Source organism: Coregonus clupeaformis, unplaced genomic scaffold, assembly GCF_020615455.1.
Source record: "Coregonus clupeaformis isolate EN_2021a unplaced genomic scaffold, ASM2061545v1 scaf0005, whole genome shotgun sequence".
NCBI classification, from domain to species: domain Eukaryota; kingdom Metazoa; phylum Chordata; class Actinopteri; order Salmoniformes; family Salmonidae; genus Coregonus; species Coregonus clupeaformis.
The window spans coordinates 425,649-449,219 of record NW_025533460.1 but is presented as its reverse complement, the minus strand read 5'-3'; the positions used below and the strand labels follow the sequence as shown (position 1 = coordinate 449,219).

Below are 23,571 nucleotides of genomic sequence, written 5' to 3'. Positions count from 1 at the left end.
CAAGCCCATTGCATATATCAGATTGACCATGTAACGCCTTTCAACACAAACTCACTTAATTGACTACTTCCTCCACAATAGCTCTGCTCTGCTAGGCTAAGCGCAATAAGTATTAAAGCCCTGACGCCTGCGGTGGCTGCATCGCAGTAAATTTTGTACGGCCACTTCAGACGTCGGATTGGACATGCAGACCCCTAAACAAATTTGGAGCTGCACAGCGATGCGGTACAGAGCTCAATTTGGCCTCTGCATGCCTCTGGAGGCTCCGCTATTGCGTCACACCCTCCATATGGAGTCTACGAACACATTTATAGATCAAGCATAAATTGGCTCTTAATCCTGCTGTAGGACTCATTGCGACCAGCACTAGCAGGTCAACGTACGACTAAAATGAACGACTCACTCAGAAAAATGAATCATGACTCTCGAGTCAGTAAAAAGAATCGTTCAAAAAGAACGAATCGTTTGCGAACTGCACATCACTACACAGCACTCTGAGATTGATTGCCCACCAGAGCGCACTCACGGCATCAAAGGTAGGAGATGCAAGCCCACTGGAACCAATTTAGGTTACTGGATGCTTACTGGTGATATTACTGCTTCCACTGTACTTTATCAGGCGTGAATTAAAGTCGAGGCTAACCTTACACATGTGTAATATTTTTTGGAGATAAAGTAACCGTTTGATGGAGTTTATGGAAGATGCAATCGTTTGTTCTCCTCGCTTCTCTGTGTGGATGCGTCCTCTGTTCAGGTACATATCTACTGTTTCTCTTTTGTAAATGTCAGTGTCTGTTTATTTATATTATGTATAACATTTGCAATCCCGAGTATTGATTAATTTCTCAATTATTGCCTCGGTGCCCTAAAATCTATAGACTATATTTTATGCATTATATTAGAATAGAGCCTTTACGCGTGGGAAGGCTTCTCACAAATATCTTATTTTATTTTCCTTTCTCAACTAAAATGTAGGCTACATATGTATGCAATCGTTTTACATTTAGGCTAACCGTGCACAATTACGAACATTGACAGAAGTGTATGATTTATTTAACTTGTGTTACCTTTGAAGTCTGAGCCTACCTGTCATAAACACAAAGTCATAAAACCAGTCTGTGTCATTCAGACATACGCATGAATAAGTTCTGCTCCAACAGCATAAGCCTATAGTTAGCCATTTTTCAAACAAAGAGATGAACTTGTCTAATGCAATAATAATACTGTATGTGTGGCCACACTGGATTATTCTTTATAGTAGATGACCCTACAGACAGACAGACACATTCATAAAGTACCATGAATATAGGATGCAATCACACAGAAAAATACCAGTACAATTTCAAAATAGTGGAGCTGTAGAGAGATATGTGTTTTACAAAGTGCTGCTATAATGTTGTTCATGCGTTGCAAGCAATACCCATCAGATCATGCAGGCATAACAGATTAAAATAAAATAAAATAAAATGTTATTTGTCACATGCGCCAAATACAACAGGTGTAGACCTTACAGTGAAATGCTTACTTACAAACCCTTAAACAACTATGCAATTTTAAGAAAGAATACCCCCCAAAAAATAACATTAATAAAAAAATAAAATAAAAATAAAAGTAACAAATAATTAAAGAGCAGCAGTAAAATAACAATAGCGAGGCTATATACAGGGGGTACCGGTACCGAGTCAATGTGTGGGGGCACCGGTTAGTCGAGGTAATTGAGGTAATAGGTACAAATAGGTAGAGTAATTAAAGTGACTATGCATAGATAATAAACAGAGAGTAGCAGCAGCGTAAAGGCAAATAGTCTGGGTAGCCATTTCATTAGATGTTCAGGAGTCTTATGGCTTGGGGATAGAAGCTGTTTAGAAGCCTCTTGGACCTAGACTTGCCGCTCCGGTACCGCTTGCCGTGCGGTAGCAGAGAGAACAGTCTATGACTACGGTGGCTGGAGTCTTTGACAATTTTTAGGGCCTTCCTCTGACACCGCCTGGTATAGAGGTCCTGGATGGCAGGAAGCTTGGCCCCAGTGATGTACTGGGCCGTACGTACTACCCTCTGTAGTGCCTTGCGGTCGGAGGCTGAGCAGTTGCCATACCAGGCAGTGATGCAACCAGTCAGGATGCTCTCGATGGTGCAGCTGTAGAACCTTTTGAGGATCTGAGGACCCATGCCAAATATTTTCAGTCTCCTGAGGGGGAATAGGTTTTGTCGTGCCCTCTTCACGACTGTCTTGGTGTGCTTGGACCATGTTAGTTTGTTGGTGATTTGGACACCAAGGAACTTGAAGCTCTCAACCTGCTCCACTACAGCCCAGTCGATGAGAATGGGGGCGTGCTCAGTCCTCTTATTTTTCCTGTAGTCCACAATCATCTCCTTTTTCTTGATCACGTTGAGGGAGAGGTTGTTGTCCTGGCACCACACTGCCAGGTCTCTAACCTCCTCCCTATAGGCTGTCTCATCGTTGTCGGTGATCAGGCCTACCACTGTTGTGCCATCAGCAAACTTAATGATGGTGTTGGAGTCGTGCCTGGCCATGCAGTCATGAGTGAACAGGGAGTATAGGAGGGGACTGAGCACGCACCCCTGAGGAGCCCCCGTGTTGAGGATCAGCGTGGCGGATGTGTTGTTACCTACCCTTACCACCTGTGTGCGGCCCGTCAGGAAGTCCAGGATCCAGTTGCAGAGGGAGGTGTTTAGTCCCAGGGTCATTAGCTTAGTGATGAGCTTTGAGGGCACTATGGTGTTGAACGCTGAGCTATAGTCAATGAATAGCATTCTCACATAGGTGTTACTTTTGTCCAGGTGTGAAAGGGCAGTGTGGAGCGCAATAGAGATTGCATCATCTGTGGATCTGTTGGGGCGGTAAGCAAATTGGAGTGGGTCTAGGGTTTCTGGGATGATGGTGTTTATGTGAGCCATGACTACCGTTTCAAAGCACTTCATGGCTACAGACGTGAGTGATACGGGTTGGTAGTCATTTAGGCAGGTTACCATAGTGTTCTTGGGCACAGGGACTATGGTGGTCTGCTTGAAACATGTTGGTATTACAGACTCAGACAGGGAGAGGTTGAAAATGTCAGTAAAGACACTTGCCAGTTGGTCAGCGCATGCTCAGAGTACACATCCTGGTAATCCGTCTGGCCGTGCGGCCTTGTGAATGTTGACCTGTTTAAAGGTCTTACTCACATCGGCTACGGAGAGCGTGATCACACAGTCGTCCGGAACAGCTGATGCTCTCATGCATGTTTCAGTGTTACTTGCCTCGAAGCGAGCATACACTACCGGTCAAAAGTTTTAGAACACCTACTCATTCAAGAGTTTTCTTTATTTTTACTATTTTCTACATTGTAGAATAATAGTGAAGACATCAAAACTATGAAATAACACATATGGAATCATGTAGTAACCAAAAAAGTGTTAAACAAATCAAAATATATTTTATATTTGAGATTCTTTAAAGTAGCCACCCTTTGCCTTGATGACAGCTTTGTACACTCTTGCCATTCTCTCAGCCAGCTTCATGAGGTAGTCACCTGGAATGCATTACAATTAACAGGTGTGCCTTCTTAAAAGATAATTTGTGGAATTTATTTCCTTCTTAATGCGTTCGAGACAATCAGTTGTGTTGTGACATATATATATACAGAAGATTGCCCTATTTGGTAAAAGAGAAAGTCCATATTATGGCAAGAACAGTTCAAATAAGCAAAGAGAAACAACAGTCCATCATTACTTTAAGACATGAAGGTCAGTCAATATAGAACATTTCAAGAACTTTTAAAGTTTCTTCAAGTGCAGTCGCAAAAACCATCACGCGCTATGATGAAACTGGCTCTCATGAGGACCTCCACAGGAATGGACAACCCAGAGTTACCTCTGCTGCAGAGGATAAGTTCATTAGAGTTACCAGCCTCAGAAATTGCAGCCCAAATAAATGCTTCACAGAGTTCAAGTAACAGACACATTTCAACATCAACTGTTCAGAGGAGCCTGTTTGAATCAGACCTTCATGGTCGAATTGCTGCAAAGAAACCACTACTAAAGGACACCAATAATAAGAAGAGACTTGCTTGGTCCAAGAAACACGAGCAATTGACATTAGATCGGTGGAAATGTGTTCTTTGGTCTGGAGTCCAAATTTGAGTTTTTGGTTCCAACCGCTGTGTCTTTGTGAGACGCGGTGTGGGTGGACGGATGATCTCCGCATGTGTATTTCCCACCGTAAAGCATGGAGGAGGAGGTGTTATGGTGTGGGGGTGCTTTGCTGGTGACACTGTCTGTGATTTATTTAGACCAGCATGGCTACCACAGCATTCTGCAGCGATACGCCTTCCCATCTGGTTTGGGCTTAGTGCGACTATCATTTGTTTTTCAACAGGACAATGACCCAACACATCTCCAGGCTGTGTAAGGGCAATTTTACCAAGAAGGAGAGTGATGGAGTGCTGCATCAGATGACCTGGCATCCACAATCCCCGACCTCAACCCAATTGAGATGGTTTGGGATGAGTCGGACCGCAGAGTGAAGGAAAAGCAGCCAACAAGTGCTCAGCATATGTGGGAACTCCTTCAAGACTGTTGGAAAAGCATTCCAGGTGAAGCTGGTTGAGAGATTGCCAAGAGTGTGCAAAGCTGATATCAAGGTAAAGGGTGGCTATTTGAAGAATCTCAAATATAAAATATATTTTGATTTGTTTAACACTTTTTTGGTTACTACATGATTCCATATGTTTTATTTCATAGTTGACTATTCAACAATATAGAAAATAGTAAAAATAAAGAAAAACCCTTGAATGAGTAGGTGTTCTAAAACATTTTTACCGGTAGTGTAGAAGTCATTTAGCTCGTCTGGTAGGCTTGTGTCACTGGGCAGCTCACGGCTGCCTCTACTCTTAAACCTTTGGATGCTGTCTACCATAGCGCCATTCGTTTTACCACTGGTGACAGTTTTAATACTCACCACTGCATCCTGTATCAAAAGGTTGGCTGGTCCTCATTAAAGTCCCGTAGATCAACTCATTACTCCCTTTTTGTTTACAAAGCCCTACTACACCAGCTTCCAATTTACCTAACTTCGTTGTTAAAGTATAAAAAAAACATGATACCAAACCCGCTCCCAGGGTTGGTTAACTCTTGAGGTTCCTCGGGTTTCCACCGAATTACGTAATTTTTGTTTTGTATTAATCCACCTCATTTCTGGTACCAACTGCAAAATAGACTGCAATTGGACGCTCTGATGCCATTTGGGCAATTTAAAATATTGATTGGGGAACTATTTGCTGAGGAATGTGGCTGTTTTTCTTGATTGTTTGTTGTGCTGTATTTTAGTTAGTTAGTTTTTCTATTTCATTTTGTCTATGAATTGTACGTGTAGGGCTCCCTTGCGAAAGAGACCCTGGTCTCATTGGTGTCACCCTGTTTAAATAAATGTAAAATAAAATAAATAAACATCAATCCAGCCCAGATAGGATGCACAACAGCTCAATTCCAAACATCTCTGTTGAACACTAGCTGGGTGACTACTGATTACCAAGGATTCTTCATACTAATTATTCTCTGTATAGTGGCAGTGATTGGATAGCTTTCAAACTTGAAGGTGCATGTGATGATCTCCCTCTTTTGCTGAGACAGTGGTCATAATAACGAGTAACAGTGTAGTTTAAAAAGCAGTGGCTATAGCATTTTTTGAGGGTTTAAACCTATGTGCTGTTGAACTGACCATGCTAATTGAAAAGGGCACTGGCCAATGGTCATGTGTTTGTATTAGAGAACGAATAGAGGCATCAACAGAAGGAAATGGCTCCCTCTTGTGGATATTCTGCACTGCATTAATCTCCATGGACGTTGCTTGGAAACACATGAATGGGCTTCCATGTTGTATTGCACCATAACTGGATGTTTCCTTCCATGTATTTTAAGCATGTGTGTGTGTCAGTCTGGCCATTTCAGATGCAGTGTTACCACTGTGAAGAGACTCTGTTGGACAATGACTGTTCAGCTCCAAAGTTCATTGTCAACTGCACAGCAAACGTCCAGAATGCCTGTCAGAAGGAGGTGATTGTGGGTGAAAATGGTGAGCCTGGTTGACTTTTTTTGCTGTCAAGTCTGAATCCATTCTAGTAGGGTTAATAGTAAAAAACTTGTTTTACAATATCAAACAAAATTGCACCCTTTGACATGTGTAACCTTTGGCCAAGGCTTTGATGTCTCACAGTGTTCCCTCCCTCCAGGTGTGTCCTACAGGAAGGCCTGTGCCTCTTTCTCCACCTGTCTGATCGTGTCAGCAGGGTATCAGTCCTTCTGCGTCCCGGGTCGGGTGGGCTCTGTCTGCATCAGCTGCTGTAACACCCCCCTCTGCAACGGACCCCGCCCCCCCAGGATTTCCCTGGCCCCCACCCATCCTCCCGCCAGACCCACTACCCTCCTCATCATCACTGTTGCTGTGGGAACACTGCCCTGATGTGGACACTGGTATTGGCTGGATTGGACTGAAGGTTCTCAGGTGTGGTGCCTGGTGTTGGAGCCAACAGACACTGTCCTGAGAGATTACTGAAAAACTAGGTCTACTGTGGACAGAGATTCTACAATCTACTAACAGGGCTGACCGACACATACGGACCCATTGACCAAAAAGAGTGACAAACACATGAGAAATTTAGGCAGTACATTTGAATTCTGAGCCTAAAGTTTATTTAAAAAAATATATTTGTCATCCACAGTACATTAACAAAGTTTGTGTTCTAATAGGGAGGTTACATTTTAATATCATTGTCTCAGACTGCGCCTAATCAAAGAACTAGTGCTCAGTCCCAGAGATGACTGAGCAGTGTGTAGTGCTGAATGTACCCTCTGTTTTACGGATAGGATGACACACACTGGTGTACTTATGTTGCAATAAGTGATCATATGGTGCTTTCAAGACAACTCAAATTTGGAACTGCTCAGTTAAAATGTCCACCGCAGATGCGGAAGGCTGACATAGGCTGATGTGGTGGATTGAGACGCAGCCCATGCAAAAACAAACATCTAGCTTAAATTGACAGATTTTGATGGGGATTTTTTTATCATGTTAATTAGATTGGTGTATCAATAGATTTAAGGATTAAAATCCCCGTAGGGATGTGCGTGATACTTTGCAACCCATTATAACAACTTAATGAACATAACATAAATTACAAGTCCCATTGACTTAATCAAACTTTATTTTAACAAATTTAAATTCTTACAACAGCAATTCCTGGAAAACTGTATAAGCAGTTATTTCTTTTTTGAAACAGTCAAATCCTCAGTTGAGAAGCAATAGGTGATAGTTTGGTAAACCTGTATTATTGGCACTTCTAAGAAAATAAAGCCTTGAGGTACACCGCAGTGAGGATCTTTGACTGCCAGATAGATGATCTGTTCAATTTCATTCAACCAAGGTTGAAAACCTAAGGAATATGACCTATATCAGAATGGAAACAGTACATTTCCCTGCATCTTGAATCCCTCAACATCAAGGAAGAGGATGAAACATTTGTAACAGCTCATCCTTTAGCCAAGGACACAGAATGAATGGGTAGAGGAGGACTAGTTCTGACTGGTAACTGGATGCTATGCCATATGCTTCAGTGACTAAATTGAGTGGAATGGTTTGAATTTGGCAGAAATGCCATACCTTCTCAATGAATCCCATAACCCCTGTCACAAGAGATTACTTCTAAATTAAACTGTAAGTGCACCTTGTAAATCAATGTTGTTACTCCTGCACATTGGGCATTCCATGAAGATGAGTGGGATTTTTTTCTTCTTTCATTTCACCTCATTACATAAAATAAAATCCATAGCACACGAAACACAGGTTCTCTACTCTTCATCTGTTTCAAGCACTGAATATTTTTTAGTAGGGGAAAGACAGAACAACCTTGAAAAAAGAAATATCTGGAAAATATATTAGACTTATATGTGGTCCTCTGTAGCTCAGCTGGTAGAGCACAGCGCTTGTAACGCCAAGGTAGTGGGTTCGATCCCCGGGACCACCCATACACAAAAAAATAAAATACAAAAAAATGTATGCACACATGACTGTAAGTCGCTTTGGATAAAAGCGTCTGCTAAATGGCATATTATTATTATTATACAATACAAGTCAATCAATAAACATCATTTTCTAAACACCATAGCGGACAACGAGACCAGCAATTGCCATACAACTCCTATAGCAATAATTTTGTTGAGTGAGGTGCTTTCAGTAGATGAGAATTGGGCCAGGTCTGGATATTTAACATGATTAAAATGCAAACGCTTATCTGCTCTATCATTTGCATCTTATAAAACTCTGAGAACATCCCCTAAATGACACAACCTACAATAGAAAAGGGGGGGGGGTATTTAAGTGGCAGAATTCCCAACTGGACAGATATTATTCACAGAATTATCATCCTCTTTGCAGTAAATGTATCCATTTCCATTATATTTACAGCTGCCAAAGAGGTCCCACAAATGCAAACTGTTATAGTACTTATCAGTAGGTATATAAAAACTGGCCTTTTTAAATAATTTGAGGCATTGTTCACATGGAAAAGCAAAAATAATAATATTGTCTCCTCAAAAATGTATACCTCGCAACGTGTAAATAACTATCAAAATAAGTCTCTGTGTTAGTTAATAACTTCACAAAACAACTACACGATCCCTTCAAAAACGGGACTTCTAGACCTTTACATCAAAGCTCAAATACATCAAACCTTATGCCAAAGCCAAATTCCAAATGCAACCAATCGATTCCTAAAAATTAAGACAATATATCAAAGTACAAAATCAAATAATGGTCTTAATAATTAATAATAATCAAGCTGTTAAGGCGAATGCACCAGAAGCACTCCTGATGCGATTCCAGGTCACAGATATTTTATTTGCTGGCTTTCTTCCACTTCATTTACTTCTTCTTCTTGTCCTGCTAAATAAATAACATATTTACAATACAGCTCTACATAAAACAGACATCAATTCTCACCTAACTAACCTTAAACCATTATTAATCTTACAAGATTACTACAAGGTACAATATGCTGGTTAATCATACATATTGTATTTAGGATGCTTTCTGGTCCTGTGTGCATGTTATTAGATGGTTCAAAACATAGCAATGTGTATAAGAGACAGTGGAAGTATAGTCGGTATACTACATAAAAAGCAATGCAATGTGGTTGAGCACCTTGCCAATATTGTACCTTCTCATTCATGGCCAGAATAACCATTCGCTTTTCCTGAAGATGGTCACAAAGTCCAAGAAGAGATCCACAGAGTGCCTTCAATAGGGTGAAGAGAGAAAATAGTTAAATATCTTATAAAACACTTGAAAAGCTCATTGTAACAGAGCCAAGCTATTGACACATTCTACACAATACCAAGTCCATACCACTTGCATTGTATACCTTACTCTACTGTATGTTTTACTGTGTTTGATAAGGAAAGATTGCATGGCCTGACAGACACACCCATGCACGTTTCTAAATTCCAGATCTCAATGGCAAAAAATACTTTCAACAACTAGTCCCCCACCCTCTTCACCAGGTCCAGAGTGTAGTCTGTGTCTCCCATCTCAGCCTTCTCAATGATGAGTTGAGTGTCAAACAGCACAAATCCACACATGATGGCCAGGCCAAGGTATACGTGAGCCTACACACAAAAACAGAAATGCTTGATTGGTGTTAATGACAACTAGCACACATTCTGTAAGTCATACTGTAACACATAAGTCCATTAAGAGTAGTGTTGGACAGCACTGTGTATGTAGTAATAATAGATCAAAACAATGTAAACATGACTATATTGGGTTGTTTTCTTCTTTACCTTGAACAACATGACAGACCCCAGGAACATGTTGAGGAAAGAGACCAGGAGCAGGATGGACAGTCCGGACGTCAGAGTACCTGAAAGACAGACATGGGGTATTTAAATTTGGTAACATTTATTTTGTACAAGAGCACAGTCTCACTAAAACCGGAGTGGTTAGTTTCAGTCCCTTAATAAAAAGAAGAAAACCTCCAGGACACCGGTAATGAGTACACTTTTTTCTCCATGTACCTGACCTAGTAGCACATCAAGGTTTGCGAGTTTACGTTCTATAGTTTCCATTCCTTTACATTACACAATGTGGTTAGCAGCACACAACACTTTACCCCAGAGGAAGAGGAAGCTCCTGCGCTGGGCGTAGAGGGCACTCAGTGTGAAGCACACAAAGATGATGGAGGTCCCCAGGAAGGCTGTAACTATGATGCTGGTTGGAGAAGGAGAGCAGATATGAGAAACATTTAGAAAAATCTTCAGTCAAAGGAAACTAGCTACTTTACAGATTATTACTGTCATTTTACCTTGGATTAATAGAGATGATGTAATCCATGGCTGGGCCCAAACCAACACCTGGAATGAAGAGAGAAATGAACATATATAACATCAGCTCATGACCACTACAATAGCTAAAAATACATAGGCTGTGTTCCGATTCTCTACCCTTCTTTGGAAGTGTGCACTCGTACCCTCCCACTCAAGGACTTAAAAGGAATGGACTGGTGTAAGGAAAATGGTGGCAACTCCCTCCAGCCATGTTTGCACCAATCCAAAGCTTTTAAATGCATGAGGGTGAGTGAACAAGTACACACACTGTGTAGGCCCTTTGACAGTGCTATGAGGTTAGCTGTCAAGTAATCTTGTTGGTTAACCCAGAACTAAAGTCTTGCGTAATTGGTCAGCTGGTCAATTAAGTTCTGGGTCCATAGGTATTAAGAGAAGGGATCTGCAATATTAAAGCTGATCTACCCCCACTAAAAAAAGAAGACATTTTTGTTTAAAAAAATTACCAACAATTGAAAAAGAAAAAAAAAAGGAAGAAAAAAAAAAGAGAAGGGATCAAGAGGCTAAAACCAGGAGCGGAACGAGGCGCTCCACCCTCTCTCTTTGCAAGTTACAGGGCCGAATGTCCACTCCCCATCCGAAAGATGCTAACACCTGGGAAATCATGATTTATCCAAATAACCAGTGACAGATAACCCAAACACTGGAACTACTGCTGCTCGTTATCCTACGCACCCATTCCTTCCCGACAGATTCTACGGTACCAGTTACGTTTACGTAGATCTGTCCACAAGAGATTACCTGTGAAGAAGGCAAAGCCAGAGAGGATGGCCAGTCTCTTCTTCTCTGTCTGAGGGCAGTGGGGGGGTCATCGTCAGCCAGACCATCATGGGCAGGGAGCCCAGCATGGTCAACAGCCCACCCTAATGGACACAAAACACACAGCAACAGTTATTATAATGTAATAAGATCAATGGTGATTGTCAATCACAAGTTAATGCAAAACATTCAATTCATTACCAGACAATCATGTTATATGGCCCTCTTTTGTGAAATCTACCCCCAACTCCCCACACACACTTTTCTTAATAGTTACAACACACTAACAGATTGCTTCAGTTTGGTTGTACTTGTTCCCACGGCTACCACTACCTCTGTTTACCTGGAATAGCCTGCTGACGATGTGGACATAGGCTCCAGCAGCAGCCACAAACATGCACAGGGCCAGGCTGGAGTAGACATTCTTCAGGTGCAGCTGAGTGGAGCGGAGCTGAGACAGAGGGGAGAGTTGTATGGTATGAGGAACACACACAGAGAGAGACACACAGAGAGACAGAGACACACATACATACAGTTGAAGTCGGAAGTTTACATACATTTAGGTTGGAGTCATTAAAACTTGTTTTTCAACCACTCCACAAATGTCTTGTTAACAAACTATAGTTTTAGCAAGTCAGTTAGGACATCTACTTTGTGCATGACACAAGTAATTTTTCCAACAATTGTTTACAGACAGATTATTTCACTTATAATTCACTGTATCACAATTCCAGTGGGTCAGAAGTTTACATACACTAAGTTGACTGTGCCTTTAAACAGCTTGGAAAATTCCAGAAAATGGACATAATTTGAGTCAATTGGAGGTGTACCTGTGGATGTATTTCAAGGCCTACCTTCAAACTCAGTGCCTCTTTGCTTGACATCATGGGAAAATCCAAAGAAATCAGCCAAGACCTCAGAAAAATAATTGTAGACCTCCACAAGTCTGGTTCATCCTTGGGAGCAATTTCCAAACGCCTGAAGGTACCACGTTCATCTGTAAAAACAATAGTACGCAAGTATAAACACCATGGGGCCACGCAGCCATTTTCTAATAATTGCGCCAACAGTTGTTGCCTTCTCACCAAGCTGCTTGCCTATTGTCCTGTAGCCCATCCCAGCCTTGTGCAGGTCTACAATTTTATACCTGATGTCCTTACACAGCTCTCTGGTCTTGGCCATTGTGGAGAGGTTGGAGTCTGTTTGATTGAGTGTGTGGACAGGTGTCTGTTATACAGGTAACGAGTTCAAACAGGTGCAGTTAATACAGGTAATGAGTGGAGAACAGGAGGGCTTCTTAAAGAAAAACTAACAGGTCTGTGAGAGCCGGAATTCTTACTGGTTGGTAGGTGATCAAATACTTATGTCATGCAATAAAATGCAAATGAATTACTTAAAAATCATACAATGTGATTTTCTGGATTTTTGTTTTAGATTCCGTCTCTCACAGTTGAAGTGTACCTATGATAAAAATTACAGACCTCTACATGCTTTGTAAGTAGGAAAACCTGCAAAATCGGCAGTGTATCAAATACTTGTTCTCCCCACTGTATATCCACAGTAAAACGAGTCCTATATCGACATAACCTGAAAGGCCGCTCAGCAAGGAAGAAGCCACTGCTCCAAAACCACCATAAAAAAGCCAGACTACGGTTTGCAACTGCACATGGGGACAAAGATCGTACTTTTTGGAGAAATGTCCTCTGGTCTGATGAAACAAAAATAGAACTGTTTGGCCATAATGACCATCGTTATGTTTGGAGGAAAATGGGGGTTGCTTGCAAGCCGAAGAACACATTTACATTTTTGTCATTTAGCAGACACTCTTATCCAGAGCGACTTACAGTTAGTGCATAGATTATTTTTCATACTGGCCCCCCATGGGAATCGAACCCACAACCCTGGCGTTGCAAACACCATGGTCTACCAACTGAGCTACATCCCTGCCGGCCATTCCCTCCCCTACCCTGGACCAATTGTGCGCCGCCCCATGGGTCTCCCGGTCGTGGCCAGCTACGACAGAGCCTGGATACGAACCAGGATCTCTTGTGGCACAGCTAGCACTGCGATGCAGTGCCTTAGACCACTTCGCCACTCGGGAGACATCAGTCACCATCCCAACCGTGAAGGACGAGGGTGGCAGCATCATGCTGAGGTGGTGCTTTGCTGCAGGAGGGACTGGTGCACTTCACAAAATAGATGGCATCATGAGGAAGGAAAATTATGTGGATATATTGAAGCAACATCTCAAGACATCAGTCAGGAAGTTAAAGCTTGGTCACAAATGGGTCTTCCAAATGGACAATGACCCCAAGCATACTTCCAAAGTTGTGGAAAAATGGCTTAAGGACAACAAAGTCAAGGTATTGGAGTGGCCATCACAAAGCCCTGACCTCAATCCTATAGAACATTTGTAGGCAGAACTGAAAAAGCATGTGCGAGCAAGGAGGCCTACAAACCTGACTCAGTTACACCAGCTCTGTCAGTAGGAATGGGTCAAAATTCCCCTAACTTATTGTGGGAAGCTTGTGGAAGGCTACCCAAAACGTTTGACCCAAGTTAAACAATTTAAAGGCAATGCTACCAAATACTAATTGAGTGTATGTAAACTTCTGACCCACTGGGAATGTGATGAAAGAAATAAAGCTGAAATAAATCATTCTCTCTACTATTATTCTGACATTTCACATTCTAAAAATAAAGTGGTGATCCTAACTGACCTAAGACAGGGAATTCTTACTACAGTGAGGGAAAAAAGTATTTGATCCCCTGCTGATTTTGTACGTTTGCCCACTGACAAAGAAATGATCAGTCTAAAATTTGAATGGTAGGTTTATTTGAACAGTGAGAGACAGAATAACAACAACAAAAATCCAGAAAAATGCATGTCAAAAATGTTATAAATTGATTTGCATTTTAATGAGGGAAATAAGTATTTGACCCCCTCTCAATCAGAAAGATTTCTGGCTCCCAGGTGTCTTTTATACAGGTAACGAGCTGAGATTAGGAGCACACTCTTAAAGGGAGTGCTCCTAATCTCAGCTTGTTACCTGTATAAAAGACACCTGTCCACAGAAGCAATCAATCAATCAGACCACCATGGCCAAGACCAAAGAGCTCTCCAAGGATGTCAGGGACAAGATTGTAGACCTACACAAGGCTGGAATTGGCTACAAGACCATCGCCAAGCAGCTTGGTGAGAAGGTGACAACAGTTGGTGCGATTATTCGCAAATGGAAGAAACACAAAAGAACTGTCAATCTCCCTCGGCCTGGGGCTCCATGCAAGCTCTCACCTCGTGGAGTTGCAATGATCATGAGAACGGTGAGGAATCAGCCCAGAACTACACGGGAGGATCTTGTCAATGATCTCAAGGCAGCTGAGACCATAGTCACCAAGAAAACAATTGGTAACACACTACGCTGTGAAGGACTGAAATCCTGCAGCGCCCGCAAGGTCCCCCTGCTCAAGAAAGCACATATACATGCCTGTCTGAAGTTTGCCAATGAACATCTGAATGATTCAGAGGAGAACTGGGTGAAGGTGTTGTGGTCAGATGAGACCAAAATCAAGCTCTTTGGCATCAACTCAACTCGCCGTGTTTGGAGGAGGAGGAATGCTGCCTATGACCCCAAGAACATCATCCCCACTGTCAAACATAGAGGTGGAAACATTATGCTTTGGGGGTGTTTTTCTGCTAAGGGGACAGGACAACTTCACTGCATCAAAGGGACGATGGACGGGGCCATGTACCGTCAAATCTTGGGTGAGAACCTCCTTCCCTCAGCCAGGGCATTGAAAATGGGTCGTGGATGGGTACTCCAGCATGACAATGACCCAAAACACACGGCCAAGGCAACAAAGGAGTGGCTCAAGAAGAAGCACATTAAGGTCCTGGAGTGGCCTAGCCAGTCTCCAGACCTTAATCCCATAGAAAATCTGTGGAGGGAGCTGAAGGTTCGAGTTGCCAAACGTCATCCTCGAAACCTTAATGACTTGGAGAAGATCTGCAAAGAGGAGTGGAACAAAATCCCTCCTGAGATGTGTGCAAACCTGGTGGCCAACTACAAGAAACGTCTGACCTCTGTGATTGCCAACAAGGGTTTTGCGACCAAGTACTAAGTCATGTTTTGCAGAGGGGTCAAATACTTATTTCCCTCATTAAAATGCAAATCAATTTATAACTTTTTTAACATGCATTTTTCTGGATTTTTTTGTTGTTATTCTGTCTCTCACTGTTCAAATAAACCTACCATTAAAATTATAGACTGATCAGGTCTTTGTCAGTGGGCAAACGTACAAAATCAGCAGGGGATCAAATACTTTTTTCCAATACTGTATATATATATATATATACATACATACAGTGGGGAGAACAAGTATTTGATACACTGCCGATTTTGCAGGTTTTCCTTCTTACAAAGCATGTAGAGGTCTTACAGAAAACGTTTGACCTGTGTCATTGCCAACAAAGGGTATATAACAAAGTATTGAGAAACTTTTGTTATTGAACAAATACTTATTTTCCACCATAATTTGCAAATAAATTCATAAAAAATCCTACAATGTGATTTTCTGGATTTTTTTTCTTCTCAATTTGTCTGTCATAGTTGACGTGTACCTATGATGAAAATTACAGGCCTCTCTCATCTTTTTAAGTGGGAGAACTTGCACAATTGGTGGCTGACTAAATACTTTTTTCCCCCACTGTATACATATACACTGCTCAAAAAAATAAAGGGAACACTTAAACAACACATCCTAGATCTGAATGAATGAAATAATCTTATTAAATACTTTTTTCTTTACATAGTTGAATGTGCTGACAAATTATCAATGGAAATCAAATGTATCAACCCATGGAGGTCTGGATTTGGAGTCACCCTCAAAATTAAAGTGGAAAACCACACTACAGGCTGATCCAACTTTGATGTAATGACCTTAAAACAAGTCAAAATGAGGCTCAGTAGTGTGTGTGGCCTCCACGTGCCTGTATGACCTCCCTACAACGCCTGGGCATGCTCCTGATGAGGTGGCGGATGGTCTCCTGAGGGATCTCCTCCCAGACCTGGACTAAAGCATCCGCCAATTCCTGGACAGTCTGTGGTGCAACGTGGCGTTGGTGGATGGAGCGAGACATGATGTCCCAGATGTGCTCAATTGGATTCAAGTCTGGGGAACGGGCGGGCCAGTCCATAGCATCAATGCCTTCCTCTTGCATGAACTGCTGACACACTCCAGCCACATGAGGTCTAGCATTGTCTTGCATTAGGAGGAACCCAGGGCCAACCGCACCAGCAAGGGGTCTGAGGATCTCATCTCGGTACCTAATGGCAGTCAGACTACCTCTGGCGAGCACATGGAGGGCTGTGCGGTCCCCCAAAGAAATGCCACCCCACACCATGACTGACCCACCGCCAAACCGGTCATGCTGGAGGATGTTGCAGGCAGCAGAACGTTCTCCACGGCGTCTCGAGACTCTGTCACGTCTGTCACATGTGCTCAGTGTGAACCTGCTTTCATCTGTGAAGAGCACAGGGCGCCAGTGGCGAATTTGCCAATCTTGGTGTTCTCTGGCAAATGCCAAACGTCCTGCACGGTGTTGGGCTGTAAGCACAACCCCCACCTGTGGACGTCGGACCCTCATACCACCCTCATGGAGTCTGTTTCTGACCGTTTGAGCAGACACATGCACATTTGTGGCCTGCTGGGGGTCATTTTGCAGGGCTCTGGCAGTGCTCCTCCTGCTCCTCCTTGCACAAAGGCGGAGGTAGCGGTCCTGCTGCTGGGTTGTTGCCCTCCTACGGCCTCCTCCACGTCTCCTGATGTACTGGCCTGTCTCCTGGTAGCGCCTCCATGCTCTGGACACTACGCTGACAGACACAGCAAACCTTCTTGCCACAGCTCGCATTGATGTGCCATCCTGGATGAGCTGCACTACCTGAGCCACTTGTGTGGGTTGCAGACTCCGTCTCATGCTACCACTAGAGTGAAAGCACCGCCAGCATTCAAAAGTGACCAAAACATCAGCCAGGAAGCATAGGAACTGAGAAGTGGTCTGTGGTCACCACCTGCAGAACCACTTCTTTATTGGGGGTGTCTTGCTAATTGCCTATAATTTCCACCTGTTGTCTATTCCATTTGCACAACAGCATGTGAAATGTATTGTCAATCAGTGTTGCTTCCTAAGTGGACAGTTTGATTTCACAGAAGTGTGATTGACTTGGAGTTACATTGTGTTGTTTAAGTGTTCCTTTATTTTTTTGAGCAGTGTATATATACATATATACACATATACAGTGGGGAGAACAAGTATTTGATACACTGCCGATTTTGCAGGTTTTCCTACTTACAAAGCATGTAGAGGTCTGTAATTTTTATCATAGGTACACTTCAACTGTGAGAGACGGAATCTAAAACAAAAATCCAGAAAATCACATTGTATGATTTTTAAGTAATTCATTTGCATTTTATTGCATGACATAAGTATTTGATCACCTACCAACCAGTAAGAATTCCGGCTCTCACAGACCTGTTAGTTTTTCTTTAAGAAGCCCTCCTGTTCTCCACTCATTACCTGTATTAACTGCACCTGTTTGAACTCGTTACCTGTATAAAAGACACCTGTCCACACACTCAATCAAACAGACTCCAACCTCTCCACAATGGCCAAGACCAGAGAGCTGTGTAAGGACATCAGGGATAAAAGTGTAAACCTGCACAAGGCTGGGATGGGCTACAGGACAATAGGCAAGCAGCTTGGTGAGAAGGCAACAACAGTTGACGCAATTATTAGAAAATGGAAGAAGTTCAAGATGACGGTCAATCACCCTCGGTCTGGGGCTCCATGCAAGATCTCACCTCGTGGGGCATCAATGATCATGAGGAAGGTGAGGGATCAGCCCAGAACTATACGGCAGGACCTGGTCAATGACCTGAAGAGAGCTGGGACCACAGTCTCAAAGAAAACCATTAGTAACACACTACGCCGTCATGGATTAAAATCCTGCAGCGCACGCAAGGTCCCCCTGCTCAAGCCAGCGCATGTCCAGGCCCGTCTGAAGTTTGCCAATGACCATCTGGATGATCCAGAGGAGGAATGGGAGAAGGTCATGTGGTCTGATGAGACAAAAATATAGCTTTTTGGTCTAAACTCCACTACGCCGTGTTTGGAGGAAGAAGAAGGATGAGTACAACCCCAAGAACACCATCCCAACCGTGAAGCATGGCGGTGGAAACATCATTCTTTGGGGATGCTTTTCTGCAAAGGGGACAGGACGACTGCACCGTATTGAGGGGAGGATGGATGGGGCCATGTATCGCGAGATCTTGGCCAACAACCTCCTTCCCCCAGTAAGAACATTGAAGATGGGTCGTGGCTGGGTCTTCCAGCATGACAACGACCCGAAACACACAGCCAGGGCAACTAAGGAGTGGCTCCGTAAGAAGCATCTCAAGGTCCTGGAGTGGCCTAGCCAGTCTCCAGACCTGAACCCAATAGAAAATCTTTGGAGGGAGCTGAAAGTCCGTATTGCCCAGCGACAGCCCCGAAACCTGAAGGATCTGGAGAAGGTCTGTATGGAGGAGTGGGCCAAAATCCCTGCTGCAGTGTGTGCAAACCTGGTCAAGACCTACAGGAAACGTATGATCTCTGTAATTGCAAACAAAGGTTTCTGTACCAAATATTAAGTTCTGCTTTTCTGATGTATCAAATACTTATGTCATGCAATAAAATGCAAATTAATTACTTAAAAATCATACAATGTGATTTTCTGGATTTTTGTTTTAGATACCGTTTCTCACAGTTGAAGTGTACCTATGATAAAAATTACAGACCTCTACATGCTTTGTAAGTAGGAAAACCTGCAAAATCGGCAGTGTATCAAATACTTGTTCTCCCCACTGTATATATATACATATATACATACATATATACATACACATATACATATACACATACATACATACATACACATATACATATACATACATACACATATACATACACATACACATATGTATACATACATACATATATACATACATACATACACACACACACAGTGCATTCGGAAAGTATTCAGACCCCTTGACTTTTTCCACATTTTGTTATGGTACAGCCTTATTCTAAAATGGATTAAATAAAACATTTTCATCAATCTACACACAATACTCCATAATGACAAAGCGAAAACAGGTTTAGACATTTTTGCAAATGTATTAAAAATAAACTGAAATACCTTATTTACATAAGTATTCAGACCCTTTAATATGAGACTTGAAATTGAGCTCAGGTGCATCCTGTTTCCATTGATCATCCTTGAGATGTTTCTACAACTTGATTGGAGTCCACCTGTGGTAAATTCAATTGATTGGACATGATTTGGAAAGGCACACACCTGTCTATGTAAGGTCCCACAGTTGACAGTGCATGTCAGAGCAAAAAACAAGCCATGAGGTCGAAGGAATTGTCCGTAGAGCTCCGAGACAGGATTGTATCGAGGTGACCAAGAACCTGATGGTTCCTCTGACAGAGCTTCAGAGTTCCTCTGTGGAGGTGGGAGAATCTTTCAGAAGGACAACCATCTCTGCAGCACTCCACCAATCAGGCCTTTATGGTAGAGTGGCCAGACGGAAGCCACTCCTCAGTAAAAGGCACATGACAGCCCGCTTGGAGTTTGCCAAAAGGAACCTAAAGGACTCTCAGACCATGAGAAACAAGATTCTCTGGTCTGATGAAACCAAGATTGAACTCTTTTGCCTGAATGCCAAGCGTCATGTCTGGAGGAAACCTGGCACCATCCCTACGGTGAAGCATGGTGGTGGCAGCATCATGCTGTGGGGATGTTTTTCAGCAGCAGGGACTGGGAGACTATGGGCGGCAGGTAGCTTAGTGGTTAAGAGCATTGTGCCAGTAACCGAAAGGTCGCTGGTTCTAATCCCCGAGCCCACTAGGTGAAACATCTGTCGATGTGCCCTTGAGCAAGGCACTTAACTCTAATTGCTCCTGTAAGTCGCTCTGGATAAGAGCGTCTGCTAAATGACCAATTATTATTATTATTATTACTAGTCAGGATCAAGGGAAAGATGAACAGAGCGATGTACAGAGAGATCCTTGATGAAAACCTGCTCCAGAGTGCTCAGGACCTCAGACTGTGGCAAAGGTTCACCTTCCAACAGGACAACGACCCTAAGCACACAGCCAAGACAACGCAGGAGTGGCTTCGGGACAAGTCTCTGAATGTCCTTGAGTGGCCCAGCCAGAGCCCGGACTTATACCCGATCGAACATCTCTGGAGAGACCTGAAAATAGCTGTGCAGCGACGCTCCCCATCCAACCTGACAGAGCTTGAAAGGATCTGCAGAGAAGAATGGGAGAAACTCCCCAAATACAGGTGTGAAAAGCTTGTAGCGTCATACCCAAGAAGACTCGAGACTGTAATCGCTGCCAAAGGTGCTTCAACAAAGTACTGAGTAAAGGGTCTGAATACTTATGTAAATGTGATATTACAATTTGCTAAAATTTCAAAAACCTGTTTTTGCTTTGTCATTATGGGGTATCGTGTGTAGATTGATGAGGGGGAAAAAACTATTTCATCCATTTTAGAATAAGGCTTTAACTTAACAAAATGTGGAAAATGTCCAGGGGTCTGAATACTTTCCGAATGCACTATAGAGAGATAGATAGATAGATAGATAGATAGATAGATAGATATAATTTCTTTATTCAGTTGCAAGACAAGACAAAATGACATTGATCCATACTCTTCCAAATACAATAACATGCAACAGCCACAAAGCCTAACATCAACAGATTAATTTATCTATCACTACCCCCAACCCACCCCATCCAGAATCATGCTTGTAGCCTGAGTGGAGCAGGAGTTTAGATAGAGGGGAGAGTTTTTATTGTATGAGGAACAGGTTTAGCTCTACAGAAAATGTATTTTAACAAAAAATGTCCACCTCATCAGTTAGGACTAATCTAGTCATATTGTAATTTAGTAACACATCAATGTCTGCAACAGTAGCAAAGCAAGTTTGTGTCCAGTACAGACTGCTTCTGTTCAATGACTGACTCATGATGATGACACTGTAATGATGCCAGTGAGTCTCCTTACTGTTGTCAGATAGTGTGTGGAAATAGTCAACCATGCAAGATACTTACATTTGGGAAAATGTAAAAAGGGAATCAAAATGTATATTTTGATCAAACATGTTCATCTTGTCTGGACTTGGTTGGACCCTGTCCCTGGAGTAAAATTTCCTGGGGAAAAAACTAATATGTGATGGACATTAGGCATTACTGTTGATTAGTACAGTAATGGCTTCAAATAAAAACAGCCTTCTTAATTAAGAAAAACTTGAAGTAGCTAGCTACATGTCCTGGAATGAAAGTGAAAACATGTCTGGCTGCATCACCAGAGCAAAAGGTACTTTGTTGTCACTTCATTCTATCTATTCTGGATCACATACTTGGGAAGATCAAATAGACAGCTAACGTTAACTGTCTGGGTCTGAAAATGAACGAATGTAGCCTCCTTTTATGCAAGGAAATAATTAGTGTTTTGATTAGCCTGGCATTACAAAGGTATTGTATGGGCTTAGCTATTCACTGACTTGGTTGTAAAATATTGTGGGTAAGGGGCTTCCTGAGTTCAAGCCTCATATATTATGAAAAATGTATGCATTCACTAACTGTAAGTCGCTCTGGATAAGAGCGTCTGCTAAATGACTAAAATGTCAAATGTAAATATAGCTCCCAGTCTCACCATGACCATCTCTAGTTACGTTTCAGATTTACTTAGCGACAGTTGCTTACCGGTAACTAACACACAGCTACTGTTAGCTAATACACCTAGGCCCAAAATCCCCCCGTAACTACATAAACTATTACGAGTAATTAGGCCTACAGTAAACAAATAATTAACAATTTTGTCTAATGTGATGAAACCTTGTCGAAATGCCAGCAAACTATCCTAGCTAATTTGATAACGAAGGCCCTCTCCCAATCATGCGCAACTCAAACAATGCTGGGGCTTACGTTACACAACACAGTGAACAACCTATCTAAAACTAGCTAACTTCACTCAGATACATTGCCTATTGTAATATAGCTAACCAAAAACCTTCAAATAAAAACCAGGTAACAGGATAACGTTAGCTAGTTCATTTTTATGGATAACAAAAATATGAGTAGAAAGTCAACCATTTAACGTTAGCTAGCTAACATTGGCCGTGTTCGAGCGCATCAAAACCGTAATGTAGCATGGGTGAATTGTGACTGACTGATCTACAAATATTAATGAGCATTTAGCTCATTTTCCCCCAACATCGAACACCCCCTAACTTTGGACACTCTCTAGCGGTTGGAGGACTAAATCACCTCGAGCTCAACATTTAAATGGACTGGAAAATAACGGTACGTTTTGCAACTAACGACACCCTTCTAGCTAGCTGACCACCGATTTTCAGTGCAATTTATGTAAGTTAAGTTAGGTTTTGAGCGTTTTCAAAAAAGTTATATATGTACACATTTTGTGGAACATGCTGCATATTGTAAAATTCAACTGCGCGACAGACCACACATCATTTAATATCCAACTTTTTACCTCTGAAATATAGCTAACAGATTTTCTAATGTTTCTAGCTTAATTGCTAAATGTTGATAGAACTGCTAAGACAGCAAAAATGAAATAAATTGTAAGCGTTGAGTTTGAGTTTGAGTTGAGTTTGAGTTTAAGTTTATTTTTACAGGGACAGTGCACATTAATCAACGTTTCAGTAAAAGTGCCGGTTTTAGCCAGCCGGCTAATTTTCAACCGCAGTCCCTGGGCAGGTTATTAAAAACAATTACAATATAGACAATAACAACATAGAACAAGACATAGCATACAGACATAGCAACATAGGACAAGCAAGACGTAGCATACAGACATAGCAACATAGAACAAAAAGCAGCAAGACAAAATTCATAAAAGCAACAAAGTGTTTCCACACCTCACAAGTTACAGACAACAGACATGGAAAGCAGCAACACACAGCTAGGGACCATGTTCACAAATCTGATTGACCTTTAGCCATGTCTTCAAGCATTTTGTGAAAGTGTGATATGTGGTGCAGTTATGTGTGTCTGATGGCAGTGTATTCCAGACATGGGAAGCTCTCACAGAAAAAGCGGATTTAGATAGTTAGATAATACATATCACGAAAACAGCTGAATGTTGTCAAGCTTTACCGTATCAAAATTGGAGTCCTCTGACGGAGGCGTTTTGCACAATTTGCAAAAATGTATTTGGAACTTTGAACCATTAACTTTTTGACACCTATCACTGTTGGCTATGTTTCATCTTACAACAGCTACATAGAGGCAGTATTTAGTCAAATTTTACAATGTTGCAGCAATATTAAACAAAT

General features: G+C 42.1%; 1 protein-coding gene and 1 pseudogene across 1 annotated transcript; one reads left to right on the top strand and one right to left on the bottom strand.

The window, feature by feature from the left end:
- The first annotated feature begins 469 nt into the window (after nucleotides 1-469).
- Nucleotides 470-7,945, top strand: LOC121577824 (ly6/PLAUR domain-containing protein 1-like). Its single transcript, XM_041891742.2, has 3 exons — nucleotides 470-754; nucleotides 5,936-6,073; nucleotides 6,231-7,945. The coding sequence occupies exons 1-3, from the start codon at nucleotides 703-705 to the stop codon at nucleotides 6,458-6,460; spliced, it is 420 nt and encodes a 139-aa protein (XP_041747676.1). The 5' UTR covers nucleotides 470-702; the 3' UTR covers nucleotides 6,461-7,945.
- Nucleotides 7,946-8,917: 972 nt separating this feature from the next.
- On the bottom strand, nucleotides 8,918-21,378 carry LOC121578578 (annotated as a pseudogene).
- Between the last annotated feature and the right edge of the window lie 2,193 nt (nucleotides 21,379-23,571).

Bases quoted from the DNA above. Each gene is read 5' to 3' on its own strand.
- LOC121577824 (XM_041891742.2), top strand. From the start codon at position 703: ATGCAATCGTTTGTTCTCCTCGCTTCTCTGTGTGGATGCGTCCTCTGT. The intron at 755-5,935 runs GTACATATCTAC...TGTGTGTGTCAG, and splicing joins TGGATGCGTCCTCTGTTCAG to TCTGGCCATTTCAGATGCAG. The intron at 6,074-6,230 runs GTGAGCCTGGTT...CCCTCCCTCCAG, and splicing joins GGTGATTGTGGGTGAAAATG to GTGTGTCCTACAGGAAGGCC.